The 17,573-nt window shown below is 33.8% G+C and overlaps 1 protein-coding gene across 1 annotated transcript; it reads left to right on the top strand.

The window, feature by feature from the left end:
- The first annotated feature begins 216 nt into the window (after positions 1-216).
- LOC134269114 (protein yippee-like 1) lies at positions 217-17,059 on the top strand. Its single transcript, XM_062751336.1, has 5 exons — positions 217-375; positions 11,246-11,495; positions 13,584-13,627; positions 14,788-14,896; positions 15,166-17,059. The coding sequence occupies exons 2-5, from the start codon at positions 11,391-11,393 to the stop codon at positions 15,253-15,255; spliced, it is 348 nt and encodes a 115-aa protein (XP_062607320.1). The 5' UTR covers positions 217-375; positions 11,246-11,390; the 3' UTR covers positions 15,256-17,059.
- The last annotated feature ends 514 nt before the right edge of the window (positions 17,060-17,573 follow it).

Genomic DNA, 17,573 nt, shown 5'->3' with positions numbered 1-17,573 from the left:
AGAATAATTTAGTAAACAGTGCTTTTGCATCTATAATTTGCTCCAGTTTGCTCAAGAAGGGCCTCTTTGCATGCTTTATATGCATATTTTTAACCGTTGCTCTAATTTCTTAAAGTCTTTATATGGTCATCTACTTGCAGATGAACGATTCCCAAAAACGTGTTGTATGAAAGTCACATGGCATTGTTTACGTTGCTGTGTTGGGACACGTGACTTCTACGTCACGGTATTTCCGCATAGTGAGAAGAAGGTAAACACAGACGGAGCAGAATACCCTTGAATGTGGTAACGGATTGAAAATTTTTGGACACAAGTTTGGAGACATTCTGGTTGCACAAGCTGTGTTTGACATTACTGTATAAGCAACATTAAAGCGTAAGTACACTTTCTTTTCACTGTCAATATGTACAGATATCCTCTTTCTTTGTGTGTGTTTTTGTTTTGGAGCAGACATGTCGAACCACTTTGTGCATTGCATTGAAATGGCGCTAAAACATTTGTGGCTTACTTTTGTTTTTTGTTTAATCTCACTTCGTTTGTTAATGTTTTGTAGTGTTTATAATTGTATTGCCTCCATTAAGTTGTTTTGCTCTGGCATTTCGAAAATATGTTGAACAAAGAAAACCGCTGATCCTTTGTATGTTTGTTCCTAAAAAAAAAATAAAATATAGTGGAATATATATACTAGAGCAATATTATTTGATAGTGGGTAGAAATGTATAACGATTGAGAGAATTAAACATTCGTTTAAAAAATAAATTGCACCGTTGCATCATTACTATAAAAAAAAAAGCACCAAAAACTACCTTTCTTTGTTTGGGAAGTGTGAACAGCTGATTGGTTAAATGTGTATTCCCGTGTGTTATTGTGGGGAACTTTGATCCCTATCGCCAGTAATTAAAAATCTGAGTAAATAATTTCTTGCATCCTTATTTAAAAAAATAATAACATGGAATATGTCGAAGACTACTTTCTTTGTTTGGGAATTGAGAACAGCTGATTGGTTGAATGTGTATTCCCATGTTATTATTGTGGAGACCTTTGATATTTATCCTTCTAATTAAAAATCCAGGTAAATTAATTTAAAAAAAAAAACAAGCCAGTAATTTTCATTTTCACTGGAGAAGCAATTAGTTTAAGATGCACAGGAAAACATTGGAACTACAATGAAAACTTTTGTTTTTTTTATGCTAATAGGCCTAATAAACAAAGTGAAAGTTGTACTTTGATAGCTAGGTATTTTAAATGACAAAAGCATTAGTTTAAAAATTAAGGAAAAAATCACACAAATGGACCCCGGGATGCCATGGCATTGATTGTCGATTATAAATTATTAATAATTAATGGGTTACCTGGAGATATTACCTTTAGTGTTGATGAAATTGTCTCAGAAACACATTGATTTTCAATAACCATTATACAAAGTAAGAGGATGGTTGGTGTTAGGTGACTCAAGTCATTTCCATATTTGCATGGGAGGAGAAAGGGAAACTGCATCAATAAAACTTTAAAAAGATGTAGGCCTAGGCCCTACCTGAACATTATTAAATGCATACTTATATGTACATATTATAATCTTTTTACTCCAACTACATTTCAAAAACAGGAGTTAAAAAGCCAAAATGGAAAAATATATACCCGGTAACAGCTCTTTCTTTGTTCATTTTGTGAAGGGAAAATCAATAACAAAAGAAACTTTTAAACTGTAGAGAGGCTAAGGAGCTATTTATAGAAATTGAAATCAGCTGTGGTTTGTTTACATCGTGGATCTAGGTCAAACAATTTGAGTTGTGATAGCAGAAGCTAATGGGAAAGAGCACTTGTATCTGATCTATGACAGTGTGCACTGCGTAGTTTATTTGAAATCAAGGACAGTGTGAGGAATGAGGGGCAAACAATTAAGTTCCTTCACCCTGAGGATTAGAATACAGCCTTACCTTTTTCAGAATCCCTAATATGTCGCTTTTTTCATGATTTATATGAAAGTTATAATAAAGTATCAAATTAATTGAAATAAAGACTAGAATTCAATCTTTTCCTTTTCAAGTACAGCAGTTATGTATCAAAAGAAGTCAATCTGAGTGAATGTCCTAAGAATAATTACAGTGGACCTTCAGATATCCGGATGCCAGATAACCGGATGCTTCAGTATCCGGACGATTTTGCATCGGAACGGATTTTTTAAAATGTTATTTTGTCTTGATAGACTGGTGATTCAGGTATCCGGATGCTTCACATATCCGGACAAATTGACTGGGAACCAAAGCGTCCAGATAAATGAGGGTCCACTGTATTTGATAGACATCAAACTTTGAAAATGCAGGTCTGGTCATGATAAGGATATTCACCCTAGTAATTTTCAGGTCAGCAAACACACTTAATTTTGCTACATTTCATGTCAAAGGTTGTCACATCAGTGTTTAAAGTTATCGCACACGTTGGCTGCAATTTGTTACTGTACACTTTATTTTTGCTGCAAAGTATCTCCCCGAGTTGTCATTATGCCCCCAAGGACCAGTGTCATTATGCCCCCGAGGACCAGTGAAGTTATTTTCAATTCTTTTATCAAGGTCTCTCTTTTTATTGTTTCTATTTTTTGGCACTAAAATAATAGTGAGCATATATTCTTGAGCTGTATCAATTAGTGGTGTTGTGTTTGTACCCCTAACAAAAGTTTGTAAAAAGTGATGATTAAAGATAAACACCTACCTTTCTTTTGCATGGTCTTGTCAATCAAATGTGTCTTTCATTATCATAACTTCAAGTAATTTGTCAATTTTTATCAATTTTAATTCAAATTATTGCGAATTCAGTCAAATTTAGATTAAACTTAATTAAGAAAAAGATGTCTTTGGTTGTTATCAAAATAAAATGAGAAGGGTGTTCCATTATCTACTCCGTACAAGCAGACTATAGGTGTTGTACTGAGGTGTTGCCCTATATATTACCAGGATAAACATGTCCTTGTAAACAATACCAGGTCAATGTTGTATGTTTGTTTTCCCTTCAAAGGAATATTATGACAGTGCATCAATATTATTTTACCATGCAAGTAAATAGCCTATGATCAGTTACATAGGTTTATAGGGGTACAGTGTTTTTGCTTGAAGGGTAATGATTAGTTACCAAGAAGAAAAAAAACACTTTGTTCACAGTCCGCTAAATATAAATTCAGAGTATTGACCCATTGTTTAGACTTCCTGCATCGGATGTGATTATGACAGTCCTTGTTCAGGAATAATACGTCAGAAAGCCTACATTGTTATAAAATGTCCATGGACCGGGTATAATGTTTATTTAGTACAGATCCATGGCTTGAAGCTCTTGCTTTCTGCAGAGCTCGTAGATTATCCGGTTAATGAACGAATTAGGGAAGGTCATTAAACCGGTGATCAGTGTTACTAATAGGTACCTGTGTAATTAATGACAGGGTAACATTAGGGAATACATCAATGTTTGTGTTTTGCCTTGTTTGTGTATCTGTCAGCATTTCTTTATTCTTCCTGGTAAATTCAGTCATTAGATCAGATCATTTTATCAAAAAGGAAGGAAATCTTAAAAACTAGGTCTTTTCTGAGTTGTCTTGGTCTATAAATACCACGTACAGAATAAGGAAATTTATTGGAGAAAAGTCCAAAGACGTGTATCCCTCTTTTAATGAATGTACAAATTTAGTTTGGAAGTAAGATTTTTTGCTCACCTGAACTGAAAGCTCAAGTGGCTGAGCTTTAACATTTCAAGAAACACTGGGACAATATTTACCAAAGATGGCATAAGCATCCTTGGAAATGGAGATTTTGAATTAAGTCATATAAAGCACCAAGTTCTCTTCAAAGTGTAGAAAACAAGAAAATGCAAATAAATGGGAAGGGGGGGGGGGCAATATAAAAATCTTCTTAAGAACCATTGGGCCAGAAAAGATCAAGCTTACATTATTTAAATATATGAAAGTTTTGCAAAGTGTGTAGATTCTGTATTGTTAAAATAGTGGGGTAAGGTGGGACCAAAGTAGGGGGTCAAAGTTTTACATGATTAAAGATAAAGTAAAACCCTTGAAAGAATCACTGGACAAGAAAATTTAAAACTAATAGGTGAAAGGATCCTGAGGTATTGGGGGCCTGAGATTCAAAAGTGTTCACCTCATGGCTCCATGGATTTCACAGTGCCACAATCGGGGAAGTTTTACATAAGACTAAAAAAAGAAAACATTTTAAAAAATCTTTTCCTCTTAGAAAAATATTTTCATAATACGTACTTGTATAGTGGAATCCATAACTGCCATATAGTCTGTTGATATTGAAGAATGCCTGTTTTATGAGAAAACTGACTCAATTTGATTTGAGCCGTTAAATATGGAGTCAATATTTACCATGGGAAAACATAAAAATTTTATATATCTTCTGGAGAATAACGTTGCTAAAGTTACTCAAGTGAGCTTTGTGACCCATGGGCCTCTTTTTCTAGAAGAAACTATAAAGTTGGTGTTCTTTACAAATAATTGGCATCTATTAACCCATATACATAGTAATTTGTACCAGAAGCATATTATAACTAGTGCTAATTGTAACGGGGACCGTTACAGATGTTCCCCAAACGCTCCCCAACTCCCTTTTCGGTGCCATATTCCCTGTAAGCTTCATTAAATAAGACAAACTCTATGCATCTGAGATTTTAACAACATTTACAAAGAAGTGTACAAAAATCATTTAAACTTTAGCTTTGCACGCGTGCACATGTGAATGCATTTGCGTCATGACCATATCATCTTGTCTACACAATCTATATTTTTAATACACTGAATATTAAAGTATTTAATCCAAAATTATTTAAAAAATACGCTCATTCAAGTGTATGATTGATTTTACTCATTTCACGTGCACGCACGTGCATACATGAGCATGGTGACCATACCTTCTTGTAGAAGTCCATTACATCTATCTATGTTCTAAATTCCACCCCGTTTGGGTGAAAACTAAGAGAGTTATAGCTGTTTAAAGTTTCAGCCAATCAGATTGCAGCACATGTACACGCACGTGTTTGCATGTGCATGGTGACCATACTTACTTGTAGAAGTATATTATATCTATCTATATTCCAAATCCCATCCTGTTTGGTAGAAAACCAAGGGAGTTATAGCTGTTTAAGTTTCAGCCAATCAGATTGCAGCGCACGTGCATGCACGTGTTTTCATGATAATTGCTTTATTTCAAGTTGTAGGATATCCCAATGCATGGCTATGTTCAAAATTTCAAAGGATTTCGTCAAAAAACAAGAAAGATATTGAGACTTTCGTTACAGCCAATCAGAGCGAAGTGCACGTGCATGCGCGTGAGATCTTGCTATTTTCACCATGTCGTCATGTCTGTACTACTAATACATCCTCACATTATGAGTTTCAAAGCATTTCATATAAAAAAAGAAAAGTTGTGGCTATATCTATTATATTGGTCATTTCACGTGTTGCACGTGCACGCTCTTGCAAGCACGTGCGCGCAAAATGACCTTGATTCCGCAAATCTACATAACATGTCTACTAACCCTAAAAAGGTTTTACCTACATCGGACGAACAGTTTACAAGATCATTCCCGGACAAAAAAGTTCCAGGAAGAAGAAGAAGAAAAATAATAATAATAATAATAATAACTAGATGAGATCTCGTTGCGAGCAACGAGTGGGTCTTCCGTCCAATTCTTGATGAGATGAGATAAGATTTTGATTGCGATTTTCATTCTAAAATAATGATTTACCACAATCTGTAAAAAGACATTGAACATTAAAGTCTTTAAAAAATCGGCCTTTTGCCCCAAACGGCCCCTAAATTTAGGAATCGGCCCTCTTTTTTCATATCATATAAAGATCTTAAGATTTTGAACATTTTGTGTTCAACAATTGTTCAGAAATTCTTTTTCGTTTTTGAGATATTAGAAAAAGAAATTTTTAGGGGCCAACCCTTCAACTCCTTAATGGGGACGTTTAGCAAAAAATGAAAGGTTGCATATTGTTTAGAACATTATTTTGAACAACTTTTGTTCAATATTGCTTATCAAAATATTTCTCCCTTTCGAGATATAAAGCATCAAAGATTTAGCATTCTGGCCCCTTGTGGCCCCTAATTATGTACCATACGACATGGAAATCATATTATATAGTTGTAGATGGTTGAGATGAACATCTTTGCTTCAGTAATGTATTACAAAATATTAACCGATAAAGAGTTATCGATTGAAGACTTTTGGCCCCTCTTGGCCCCTAATTCGAGTGCCCAGCCCCTTTTTCGGGATCTCATCTTTAAGATCTTAAGATTTTGAACATTTTGTGTTCAACAATTGTTCAGAAATTCTTTTTCGAGATATTAGAAAAAGAAATTTTTAGGGGCCAACCCTTCAACTCCTTAATGGGGACGTTTAGCAAAAAATGAAAGGTTGCATATTGTTCAGAACATTATTTTGAACAACTTTTGTTCAATATTGCTTATCAAAATATTTCTCCCTTTCGACATATAAAGCATCAAAGATTTAGCATTCTGGCCCCTTGTGGCCCCTAATTATGTACCATACGACATGGAAATCATAATATATAGTTGTAGATGGTTGAGATGAACATCTTTGCTTCAGTAATGTATTACAAAATATTAACTGATAAAGAGTTATCGATTGAAGACTTTTGGCCCCTCTTGGCCCCTAATTCGAGTGCCCAGCCCCTTTTTCGGGATCTCATCTTTAAGATCTTAAGATTTTGAACATTTTGTGATCAACAATTGTTCAGAAATTCTTTTTCGTTTTTGAGATATTAGAAAAAGAAATTTTTAGGGGCCAACCCTTCAACTCCTTAATGGGGACGTTTAGCAAAAAATGAAAGGTTGCATGTTGTTTAGAACATTATTTTGAACAACTTTTGTTCAATATTGCTTATCAAAATATTTCTCCCTTTCCAGATATAAAGCATCAAAGATTTAGCATTCTGGCCCCTTATGGCCCCTAATTATGTACTATACGACATGGAAATCATAATATATAGTTGTAGATGGTTGAGATGAACATCTTTGCTTCAGCAATGTATTACAAAATATTAACCGATAAAGAGTTATCGATTGAAGACTTTTGGCCCCTCTTGGCCCCTAATTCGAGTGCCCAGCCCCTTTTTCGGGATCTCATCTTAAAGATCTTAAGATTTTGAACATTTTGTGTTCAACAATTGTTCAGAAATTCTTTTTCGTTTTTGAGATATTAGAAAAAGAAATTTTTAGGGGCCAACCCTTCAACTCCTTAATGGGGACGTTTAGCAAAAAATGAAAGGTTGCATATTGTTTAGAACATTATTTTGAACAACTTTTGTTCAATATTGCTTATCAAAATATTTCTCCCTTTCGACATATAAAGCATCAAAGATTTAGCATTCTGGCCCCTTGTGGCCCCTAATTATGTACCATACGACATGGAAATCATAATATATAGTTGTAGATGGTTGAGATAAACATCTTTGCTTCAGTAATGTATTACAAAATATTGACTTTTAAAAAGTTATTGAATAAAAACTGTTGGCCCCTTTCCGCCCTTAATTTGATGAGTCAGCACATTTTTCTTGATATCATATGAAAGATCTTGATATTTTGCACAAATGTTGTTCAGTATGTTTTAACAAAATATTTATATTTTAAAAGATATGATACAAAATGTCTCAAAAAATCACTCATAAAACGTGTCCTAAATTTTGACCCCTACCGAGCTTCCATACTAGGCACTTCCAGAAAATATCCTGACCATGTTGCAACGTGGCAACATGTCCTCTATCATCACTAAAAATTTCAGCTTTCTAGCTTGAGCCGTTTTTGAGTTCCATCACAGACAAGGAGGTCCTCCAAATTTTGATCAAAGGGCGATAACTCCCGACCGGAAGTGAATTTCCCCAAAAAAATTTGCCGGAATTAACTTCAGATGGAAACGCATCGACTGTGAAAATTTGAAGCAAATCGAACGAGCCATCTCCGAGAAATCGTCTGCACAAATTTTGTAAGAAGAAAAAAGAATAAAAATAATAATAATAATAATAATAATAAAGGTAAAAAAGAAACCGAAGAATAATAGAAGGGTCTTCCGCTGGAGACAAAAGACCTTAATAATAAGAAATATAGTAAAAACATTGTGTTCCAAAACTCCGTTTGGGGAACATAATCAGTGGTTTGTATAGGAGACTTATAAGTATGTATAAAATAAAACACAAAGGACTTATAAAGGGCAGTAGTTTAATGCAGTATTCTTGATAATAGGGCACTAGGGTTTTGACAAGCAGCTTACAGCTGTTATATATGTAGATAATGTTAAGTGTTTGGCAATGGTTCAAATATACTCTTTTCCTTTTTCATAAAGTCATTGACTTCTTATATGATTACACATGATATATGAAAAAAGAAAGTTGGTATTAACTCTATATATGGGTTAGATTAGATCTATGTTAGTTTACACAGTTTACGGACTTGCTTGAAGAATGACTAAATATACAACTATTTTATGAACAGAAGATTTGCTGTGTAATTATCAAAATCCAAATTTGTTTTAAAAGGTTTGCAGGATCTGTCAAGTTTCTACAAGTTTTGGATACACATGAAAAATTTTACTTACTGTTCCAACATGATTAAAAGATGTTGTCAGATTACTTTCTACAAAACATTAAATAAATTGCAGAATATTTCAGATTTAACTAGATACTTACATGTATTTTTTTCATGTTAAGTACTTATGTTACTAATATAAATATGTCTGTAATAAATATAAGCTTTACTGTATGATGGATTATTCATGTTGGAATATGCTAAGGACAGAGAGACAAATTTCAGAGCTCATTGATCGGGTATAACAGAGACTTCTCTAATCAATACCCTTCAACAGTGGCTTTCTCCCTGAATGCCCCCAACTTGGTCTCCTATATATAGAGTGGCTATATACAGATTTATCAGACAGGTTATCCAATTTAAGGGAAATAAGATATAAACCCAATTAAGACTGGTCTTTTGGCTTCCCAGGGGCTGACTCATAAATCTTGTTTTATCACTAAAAAGGACTTGAAGGAATGGTAAATGATTGAATTGACTTAGAAAAAGAAGGAATACATTTCACAGTTTGAAAGTGTTTACATCTTTATAAAGACAAGGAGAGAAATGAAAGATTTATTGATGTTTGCTGCTCCTGCAACAAAACAGAGGCTTATAGGACAAACTGACTCATCAGTAGCCATTATAGTGTACCCTAGTCATCAATGAGTCACAAAAAGGCCACCTGATAAAGTTACATAATTTAAAGCTATTATTACAAAAAAAAAATTAATATCTCTTTCATAATAAAAAAAAATTAGAAAGGAATATTTTTTAGAAATATGACGTGGGCAAGTTCAAAACATGATTTCTTTTTTCCTGGGAAGGCATGGAAATTTTTTGCTGGTACTTAATGTTTGTGCATGGTTTGCACTTATAACAAAGTTGATCTTTTTGTTCTGCTCTGTATCACAGTTAAACAGCTCTGGATAAACAACCCATTCAGGCTGTTTAAATGGATTTTTTTGTTTTTGTTCTTTTTCAATCCCATTTCATTATTGAACCCACGTTAATGAATTAAATATCTTGTTTTGTTCTCCGTAGACAAGACAAAAGGCTGCACTGTTCACCTATGTCATTAACCTTTATAGAGTTCAGTACATCAACATAAGAGATCCCCTGTCTGGCAAATTAAAACTTGATCAGCAATTAGATCAAATGAATGTCCATATTCATGAAGTAGATCAGTCTTAGAAAGACAATCCAGTAAAGAATGAAGTCATGTATCACGTATGGTCTGTCCTGTTGTGACACCCACACATTTTGGAGATTCCTTCCCTTCACAATTTTAGGGAGAGGGGAAGTCAAATTAGTCAAGAGGTTAATTGTAATTAAAGGTCAAAAAATCATCTTGCTGCAAATTTTAGAGTACATGGTTTATTACTCATTTTATTTTGCCTAACCCCTGAATGAGTGCCAGTGGTCAGTGCAATGTATTTTACCTTCTTTTTCTTTCTAATTTATTTACACTAAGTAGATGTGGTGAGTTTACTGGTAGTTATTACATCAATAGATTTTTTTTTTTTTTTAGAATTTTTGCTCATTAAACATGTTAACCTATACTGAATTGGTTTTCTTGGGGATTATATTTGATATGCTGTATATGTGCCTGTATGCACATATCCAGCATACATCATTTTACCAAGTAATTTCATGTACATGCAAGTTTGCCATGAATGTAGGTGAAGTAATGTTAAAGTGTTCTTGAAAGTCAAAACTAATTTCTTTACTTCAAGTATTCACTTTACAGTAAAGAGAGAAAATATAGTGGGCTTATAAGAAATTTTACTACAGACACAGGGTTTGAAATACATGTAATGCATTGCCAATTATAAAGTCTGCAGGAATACATCCATTCTTATCATTTTAGGAATAAGTGTCTGCTGCTAGTGTTATGCTTTTAGTTCATCTCTCAGCAGCTAACCAGAAAAACTAGAGTATTGGCAATTGATTAGATGCACGGTAATTGCAGGTGCTTGATCTAAAGGTACATTCTTCAGATATTGGTGTTGAAGCATTAGACAAAGGCAATAGGTAGAGTAGTAAGGTACACAAGCTGTTGGCAAGGCTGGAAATTGTTATTGTTGTTTTCCATGTTTTCTGCAGATGTACATCTTAGATCTGAACTCACCCAGTTGTCTCCTGCAATATCTTAACATCCTGTCTGACAGAATTTAAAGCATTTGTACATTGCACTAAGGTTTTTCTCGACAGTTTTCAAGTGGATGTGCATTTTGGAGGGTAGTCCGTGGAATGTTGCAAAAAAAAAAATATTTCAAAGACATACAAGTAGGATTATGTAGCCACATAGTTTGATTGCTGTGTGTGATTGGATTAGATTTTGTAGCAGACAGCCAGTTCCTGCATTGATACTATTGGATCACCTGTTAAGTATTGACAATATAGTTAGCACATATTACACTTAGACCTCTACCAGTGGTAGTAAGCAGGCAATAACCATACTGTGCTGGCAGAGAGTACCTGTTTTCATTATATCTGATAGCTAAATTTTACAGAGCACTGCCAGTATATTACTATTGTATGAGTACCGATTCATGATTAATATCCCAGTGAACTCGCTTGACCCTAAGATACTGAGTCTGAGGGTAGATTTGTTCTGTTTACGGAGATGATAGGTATATTGATTTCGTTTCCAGGTGAGAAAAGCTGTATTTGTTGTGTCAGCTGTCCGGTGAATGTGCAGTGACAAAGAATCAAAGCTCCAAACAAAGAGACGGGGAAGAAGAATATTGGGATTTCTGGAACTGGTGCATAAAGTTTTAATGTCTAATATTTTCCAAGATGGTGAAAACCTTTCAAGCTTATTTGCCAAATGGATGCCACCGAAAGTATAGCTGTGTTCATTGCCGGGCCCACCTGGCTAATCATGATGAACTTATCTCAAAGGTAGGTAATTATAAGTAATTATAATCTCATGATGTGAGTATAATCTACAATGAGGTGCAATAATGTGCAACATGTACTTGGAAATATGAGTCTCTTTTGTAACATTTTTAATCATTTCTTATGCTTTCTGAAATTCAAAATCATTTTTTTTAAAGTCTATTGTATTTGGTTTTTATCCAAATCAGAGCATTTTCTTTTGTTTGTATACAGTACTCCTCTAATAATACAACACTTTTATGTCTAGTCAGAAAACCGTGATAGCTGTTATCTGTATTAAATATCCTCACAAAGTGTTGTATTCTCACAATTGACTTTTATACACTGAAGTATTTCTGGCCGTAAAGTGAAGAATTTTGTAAACAAGGCATTTCCCCACTGGGAAGTAAATTAGATCTTTATTGTTTTTGTGTAAGCGAGACAGAGAGTTAGGCAGAAATTACATCCCACTACTAACATTTAGGGTAAATGTTTTTGTTGGTTTTTTTTGTTTGGTTTAATCCCCATGGATATAAAGAGATTACTTGATAACAAAAGTACAGAGCTTTATCAAACAGTGACAGATTCAATATTACTGGGGGAGTCTATATATGTATCATGTAATCATACCAGTACATAGATATATACGTATATATTATATTTATGTATAAATGGTATGTCTAGGGACGATGACATTTACGACATAGCTGCTAATGAGAGGTAATTTTAGCTCGTGTACAGGTGAATCGTGATAATGCAAGTTGAAATGACAGTCACTTGTAAAACGCTTGTTGTCAAACTTCCCTGTCATGATAATGTTGTTTAAACAACTATGATAACAAAACAACTTTAAAATCTGTGTTTTCCTTCCCTGATATCTTTTCAACATCTTGTCTTCTACATATGTAATGTGCATCCTTTTACATGAAGGGGGATTTGTTATACATTTAGAATGTATGTTTTATATGCCAGTTTCATATCATTTCCAAAGTCCAGTAGTATCTTGGGTTGATCCTACTATGGGAGTAGAGACTTATAAACTCAGGCCCTGTGCCACACTGTAGGTGGAGGCAGGAAAAAGCTAGATCCCTTCTGGCTCAAAGGCAGTAAGGGCCAAGTACAAGTCTAAATGTGCAGCCCTCTGATTAATCAGGTATAAAAGTGCAAAGTGCATGTCACGTCAAAACATGAACTTGTTGAACTGAAACATTGGTTGCTTTGATCACAGACAACACAACTTTCCGTCATATAGTTTATCTTGTGGGGCTGACAAGAGACTTACCGATAATATTTATCTGAATTACTATAAACAGTGTAGAGCCAAGGACACTGTGTCAACTCCGCAGTTTACAACTTGTTTATCATGTTAAGATTTTATTAGATAACACTGTAAAGGTGAAATTTCGTAAAATGTTAACATGGGACTCTTAATGTTTATAATATTTGCTCCCATTATAACAATTTACACAATTTTAAATACAAGAATTAATAAAAAAATGTATATATATTCAGGTTCCTTCATACATATGCATACATGTACTATATTGCTGGCAGGTTCTTAACATTTAACTCCAGGGGAATCAACATTCTAGATCTCTTTATTATTGTTAACAATTGATATTTGTTTTGCATATAGTTGGGGATTACAAGAGGTATATAGTATAATCATATTGGAATATCTTTAACTGTTTTTTGTAAAAAAGAAAGCTGGAAAAAGTCAAACAACAGCATACACCCCATCTGCTCAGCAGGTGCCTTAACTTCCTTCTTTTCCACCTCTTAGTATGGTCGTCATATAATTAATGAGAGACAAAAATTGCTATCTTTTCATATTGTCTTGAAGCCATATATGTACCCATATGATCCTGTAACAGTGTAAATCCTGCTACAAATGTATATACTGGTATATACCAATATACATGTATCGATGTTAAATCTGGGTTAACCTACTGCTGTCTAAATATATATATGTACTCATATGATCCTGAAATATTCTACAATATATGTACCAATAAAATGCTGTTAAATCCTGTACATGTAACATCCTTCAATATGTGATTGATAAATGCTGTGAAATCCTGTAATATCCTTCAATATATTTTGTTCTTCCAGTCCTTCCAAGGAAGCCAAGGAAGAGCTTATCTTTTCAACTCGGTGTAAGTATTCCTACTTTATGTTCCGGAAATCTGTAAGGCCGGAAATTATAGTTATCACCTCAGAAAACACTTATTACTTGGAAACTGACAGCTTGTTTGATAAAACTGAACATTAAGCCTGAAAAGAGCTTTGGAAAATCTTACTGGAATAAATGAGAAAATTTGCTGTGACATTGATGGAGAATCAATAATACAGACCCTCGGAGAAAGGCACCTTGAGCAGAAAATGCTAGATTTTATTGTTCTGTAGAGAAACCTGCACTTCTTCCAAACTTTGTTTTTTATGGGGATCAAGAAAGAAAGAGGAATTAATCACAATTTTAGATGCAGATATCTTCTTTGTGATCAAGAAAGAAAGAGGAATTAATCACAATTTTAGATGCAGATATCTTCTTTGTGATTAAAAAAATTTACTGTGAAAGATATCAAAATCAAGAAATGAAAAGGGAGAAAAGAAAGAAAAAAAAAAAAAATATGAAAAAATCAGTGATACATATAATAATAAAATGAATGAGGGGAACAAATCTTGCCCCTGGACAGTGAAGAGAAAAAATATTGGGGGAAAAAAATAGTATTAAAATCTCTGTTTTTCTCTTACTTAAAGATTCTTTAACACTTAAAGATCAGAGTATAAACACATATACAGTATAGATGACCAGCACTGAATATAATGGGTCACTTTGATTTGATGTCTTTGACCTAGTGATCTAGGGTTCAATTAATTACCATGATAGTCTCAGACTTCTCACAAATCATCTGGTAATGGACATTTGTAGGTCAGAGGTTGACCTAGCTTTGTCAGGGGAAGTCATTAAGGTTATGTCTAAATAACAGATAAAATATCTATTGTTATCTTTTATGTCTAATGTCTGTACTAGCTTCAAAGCAAGGAGGAGAATCTGAAAGCTATCTTGGATTTGTGTAGTTTGATGTGCGAAAATAATTGCCTGGATTTCTTGTAATGACACAGAAGTGATATCAAAACAAACTGATATCAGAGAAATAGTTTAAACAAACTTTTCCTAGAAGTTTTATCATGTAAACCAGGTAACAAGACTGCTAAATGATGAAGCAATGAGTAAGAAGATCTGAAGACAAATCTCAGCAATGTTTACTGTTGGTATCTCTTTGTAAGAACATGATTGGCTGTCTATTTTTAGGGTGAATGTTGGATGTGGGCCGGCAGAAGAGCGAGTCTTGCTGACAGGACTGCATGCTGTGGCAGATATTTTCTGCGAATGTTGTAAAACCACCTTAGGATGGAAATATGTAAGCTATGTCACTAATTATACAAAGCAGAAAAACAAACAAAGCAAATTAACAAGGTTATTTTCTTCATCAATCTTCATAATAAAGACTTTGATTTTGTTAAAAGTGAAAGAGAAGATAAGATGATTAATAGGAGGGGAAATATTATTTTGCTTTCACTGAAATATTGTTTTATATTTTAGAATAATCAGCATTGTTTTTCCTTTATATTGTTTATTCTCTACATTTATGAGAAAATTAATTCATCAGATACAATATAAATATTTCAGGAACATGCCTTTGAATCTAGTCAGAAATACAAGGAGGGAAAATTTATCATTGAACTTGCACACATGATCAAAGACAATGGCTGGGCCTGAGTGAAAAATGGGGCTTACAGAAAACAGACCAGAACCTTTGCTACTTGCAAAGTTTTTTCTTTGGGGAACTCCAAAATATTGTGACATTGGTGTATTCCTCAGGTTTGTGAGAGGAGAGAGAGAGTCCTGGGAAGCTGTGCTGATATTGTAAACTAGAGCTTCTCTCCCTGTGTTTATTTAGACAGTAGGATGGCCTTGTGTTCACACTCATCTCATTCACTTCTCTCAGGAAAACAGCACATCTGTATATGGACCAATTCACGAGATATTGATAAAAGGTTGGAATTCTTCAACTCTGAGCCTCCAGCATGGCTTTTTATACACTTTCTTTGCTGGATAGAAGCTTAACATAGTCTTTGAACAGCTTGTTCATGTATAATTGTACCTTATGGCATTCCATCATGATAAATATCATAAATGCTGGTGATTTAGTTCCATCTCTTTGAGACCAGTGCCCATTTACATGTATAGCATTACTGTAGACTGTGTGTTGCCTGGTAGAGACAAGTGCATCTTGTGTGTCATTGATCTCACAAGTCTATTTATAACTCAGGTAATGAACAACAACAACATGATTTTCCCAAAATGATTAACTAAATTCTCGAGAAACAGAAATATGATGTAGATGGAAATGTTTGGTATAATACATGAATGATATGTCTGTCTCTGCATTCTTTGTTATTGATATGTTGCATTTGATGTTGCCTCAGTTCAAGAATGCAGATTGATTTTTTCTGATTAAAAAAAATATTTCATTTCAGTATTTAAATTTTACTGAAATGTTCTTGACTTCAAACTTTCTGTACTGTACATTTATGTTTATTGCCAGGATTTGCTGTGTTCAAAGTTTGATTTCCTTGCCTGTAGCCCTCTTGAGCTATAGGATAAATAGAACATTTATTGATTTTGTTGTTTGTTTACACCTCTAAATACTAACCCGATAAAAATAAGAGAGGTAACTCTGACTCGATCTATTTTTCCTTCATTATTTATTAACTAAGTATTATAAGTCTTTCAGTTTGAGCTTGTGCTTACATGTACCTTTATTTTTGGACTGTAATTCTGCACATGGTACTGTGATGTAGGAGGAGTCTGTTTGTTGCTTAGTTTCTTTGCTATCACTATCTCATATTGAAATGTATCGGTAGATTATCATCTTATATTGCATGTACCGTATGTCTGTCTGTCTGTAGCACATCAATGCAATCACCTCAAGCAAGCCCACATTTTCTAATAAGAAAAGCAACTGATAAAAATGGTGGAAATACAATTTCATTAGAAATATCCAGTGTCTTTCAAAATGTTAAAATGAGTTTTAACAAAAAAGTTGTTGAATAATTTTGTCATTGTAAGGGAATAATTTCCATCAAGAACTCTTCATAAAAACTTTTCTTTCTTATTTGCAAATTGATTTATCAGTCTATCTACTACCCAGTACGTTATATGTAGTGCTGTCTTAATCGTTTTACAGGCTTATTATATTGAAATAAGTAACCATTTATATCTGTAACTTGGAAGTGAAACATTTTCATCACACAATGAATTCACGGCTTATGGATTGAATGGGATTTCTGTGAATGATTCTGTAACATATATTAAATCACTTGTAGTCATATGAGTACTTGGAGTGTGGTCATATTATATTTTGTTATCTAACTGTTTGACTGTGTTTGGAGTTATTGTAGTGCTGAGTTTGTAATTTTGGTGGAAATTATTGCTTTCAATTTGTTGTCATTATTATTTATATATTGTCACGCCTTGTGGTTGACAGGCTTAAAAATAAATACTAAATCTTATACATGTATATCAGAGTTTGTTATAAATCAGGGAAATCTAGAGAGGTGACGTGTAGAGATGACAGTTATCCCGTATTCTGTGCCCTCTTCAATGGGTTGGTTTACTGTTGATTACTAGACATCTAAATGTAGATCGGGTACATAGAAATACAACACATAGACAACCTTGAATCATAGTAAACAGAGACGGTGATACAAACAACCCCCATGCTGTCATGGTGCGATCACAGCATTGATCTGTTGACAACATTTACATGTATGTTATTACATGTACTTGTATAAGAAAAAAAAAATGTCACCGCATCTCGAGTAGCTTTTCCTCATTTTAAATCATGACCAAGATTATGCTTGTATATACATGTAAAGCCGATGATATAATGTTATTTAAATTAACGACACAATATATTTCTACATAGATAGAGTCGATATTTATTTTGATAAACAAATGGTGACAAGATCTCAAAAACAATGTGTAGGGTCATTTAGAGTTCACATGCATAACAAATGACAGGTATTGTCAAT

Source organism: Saccostrea cucullata, unplaced genomic scaffold (genome assembly GCF_032062105.1).
Source record: "Saccostrea cucullata isolate Sc308-1 unplaced genomic scaffold, CSIRO_AGI_Scuc_v1 ctg233, whole genome shotgun sequence".
Classification (NCBI taxonomy): Eukaryota; Metazoa; Mollusca; class Bivalvia; order Ostreida; family Ostreidae; genus Saccostrea; species Saccostrea cuccullata.
This window is presented reverse-complemented; position numbering and strand designations above follow the sequence as displayed.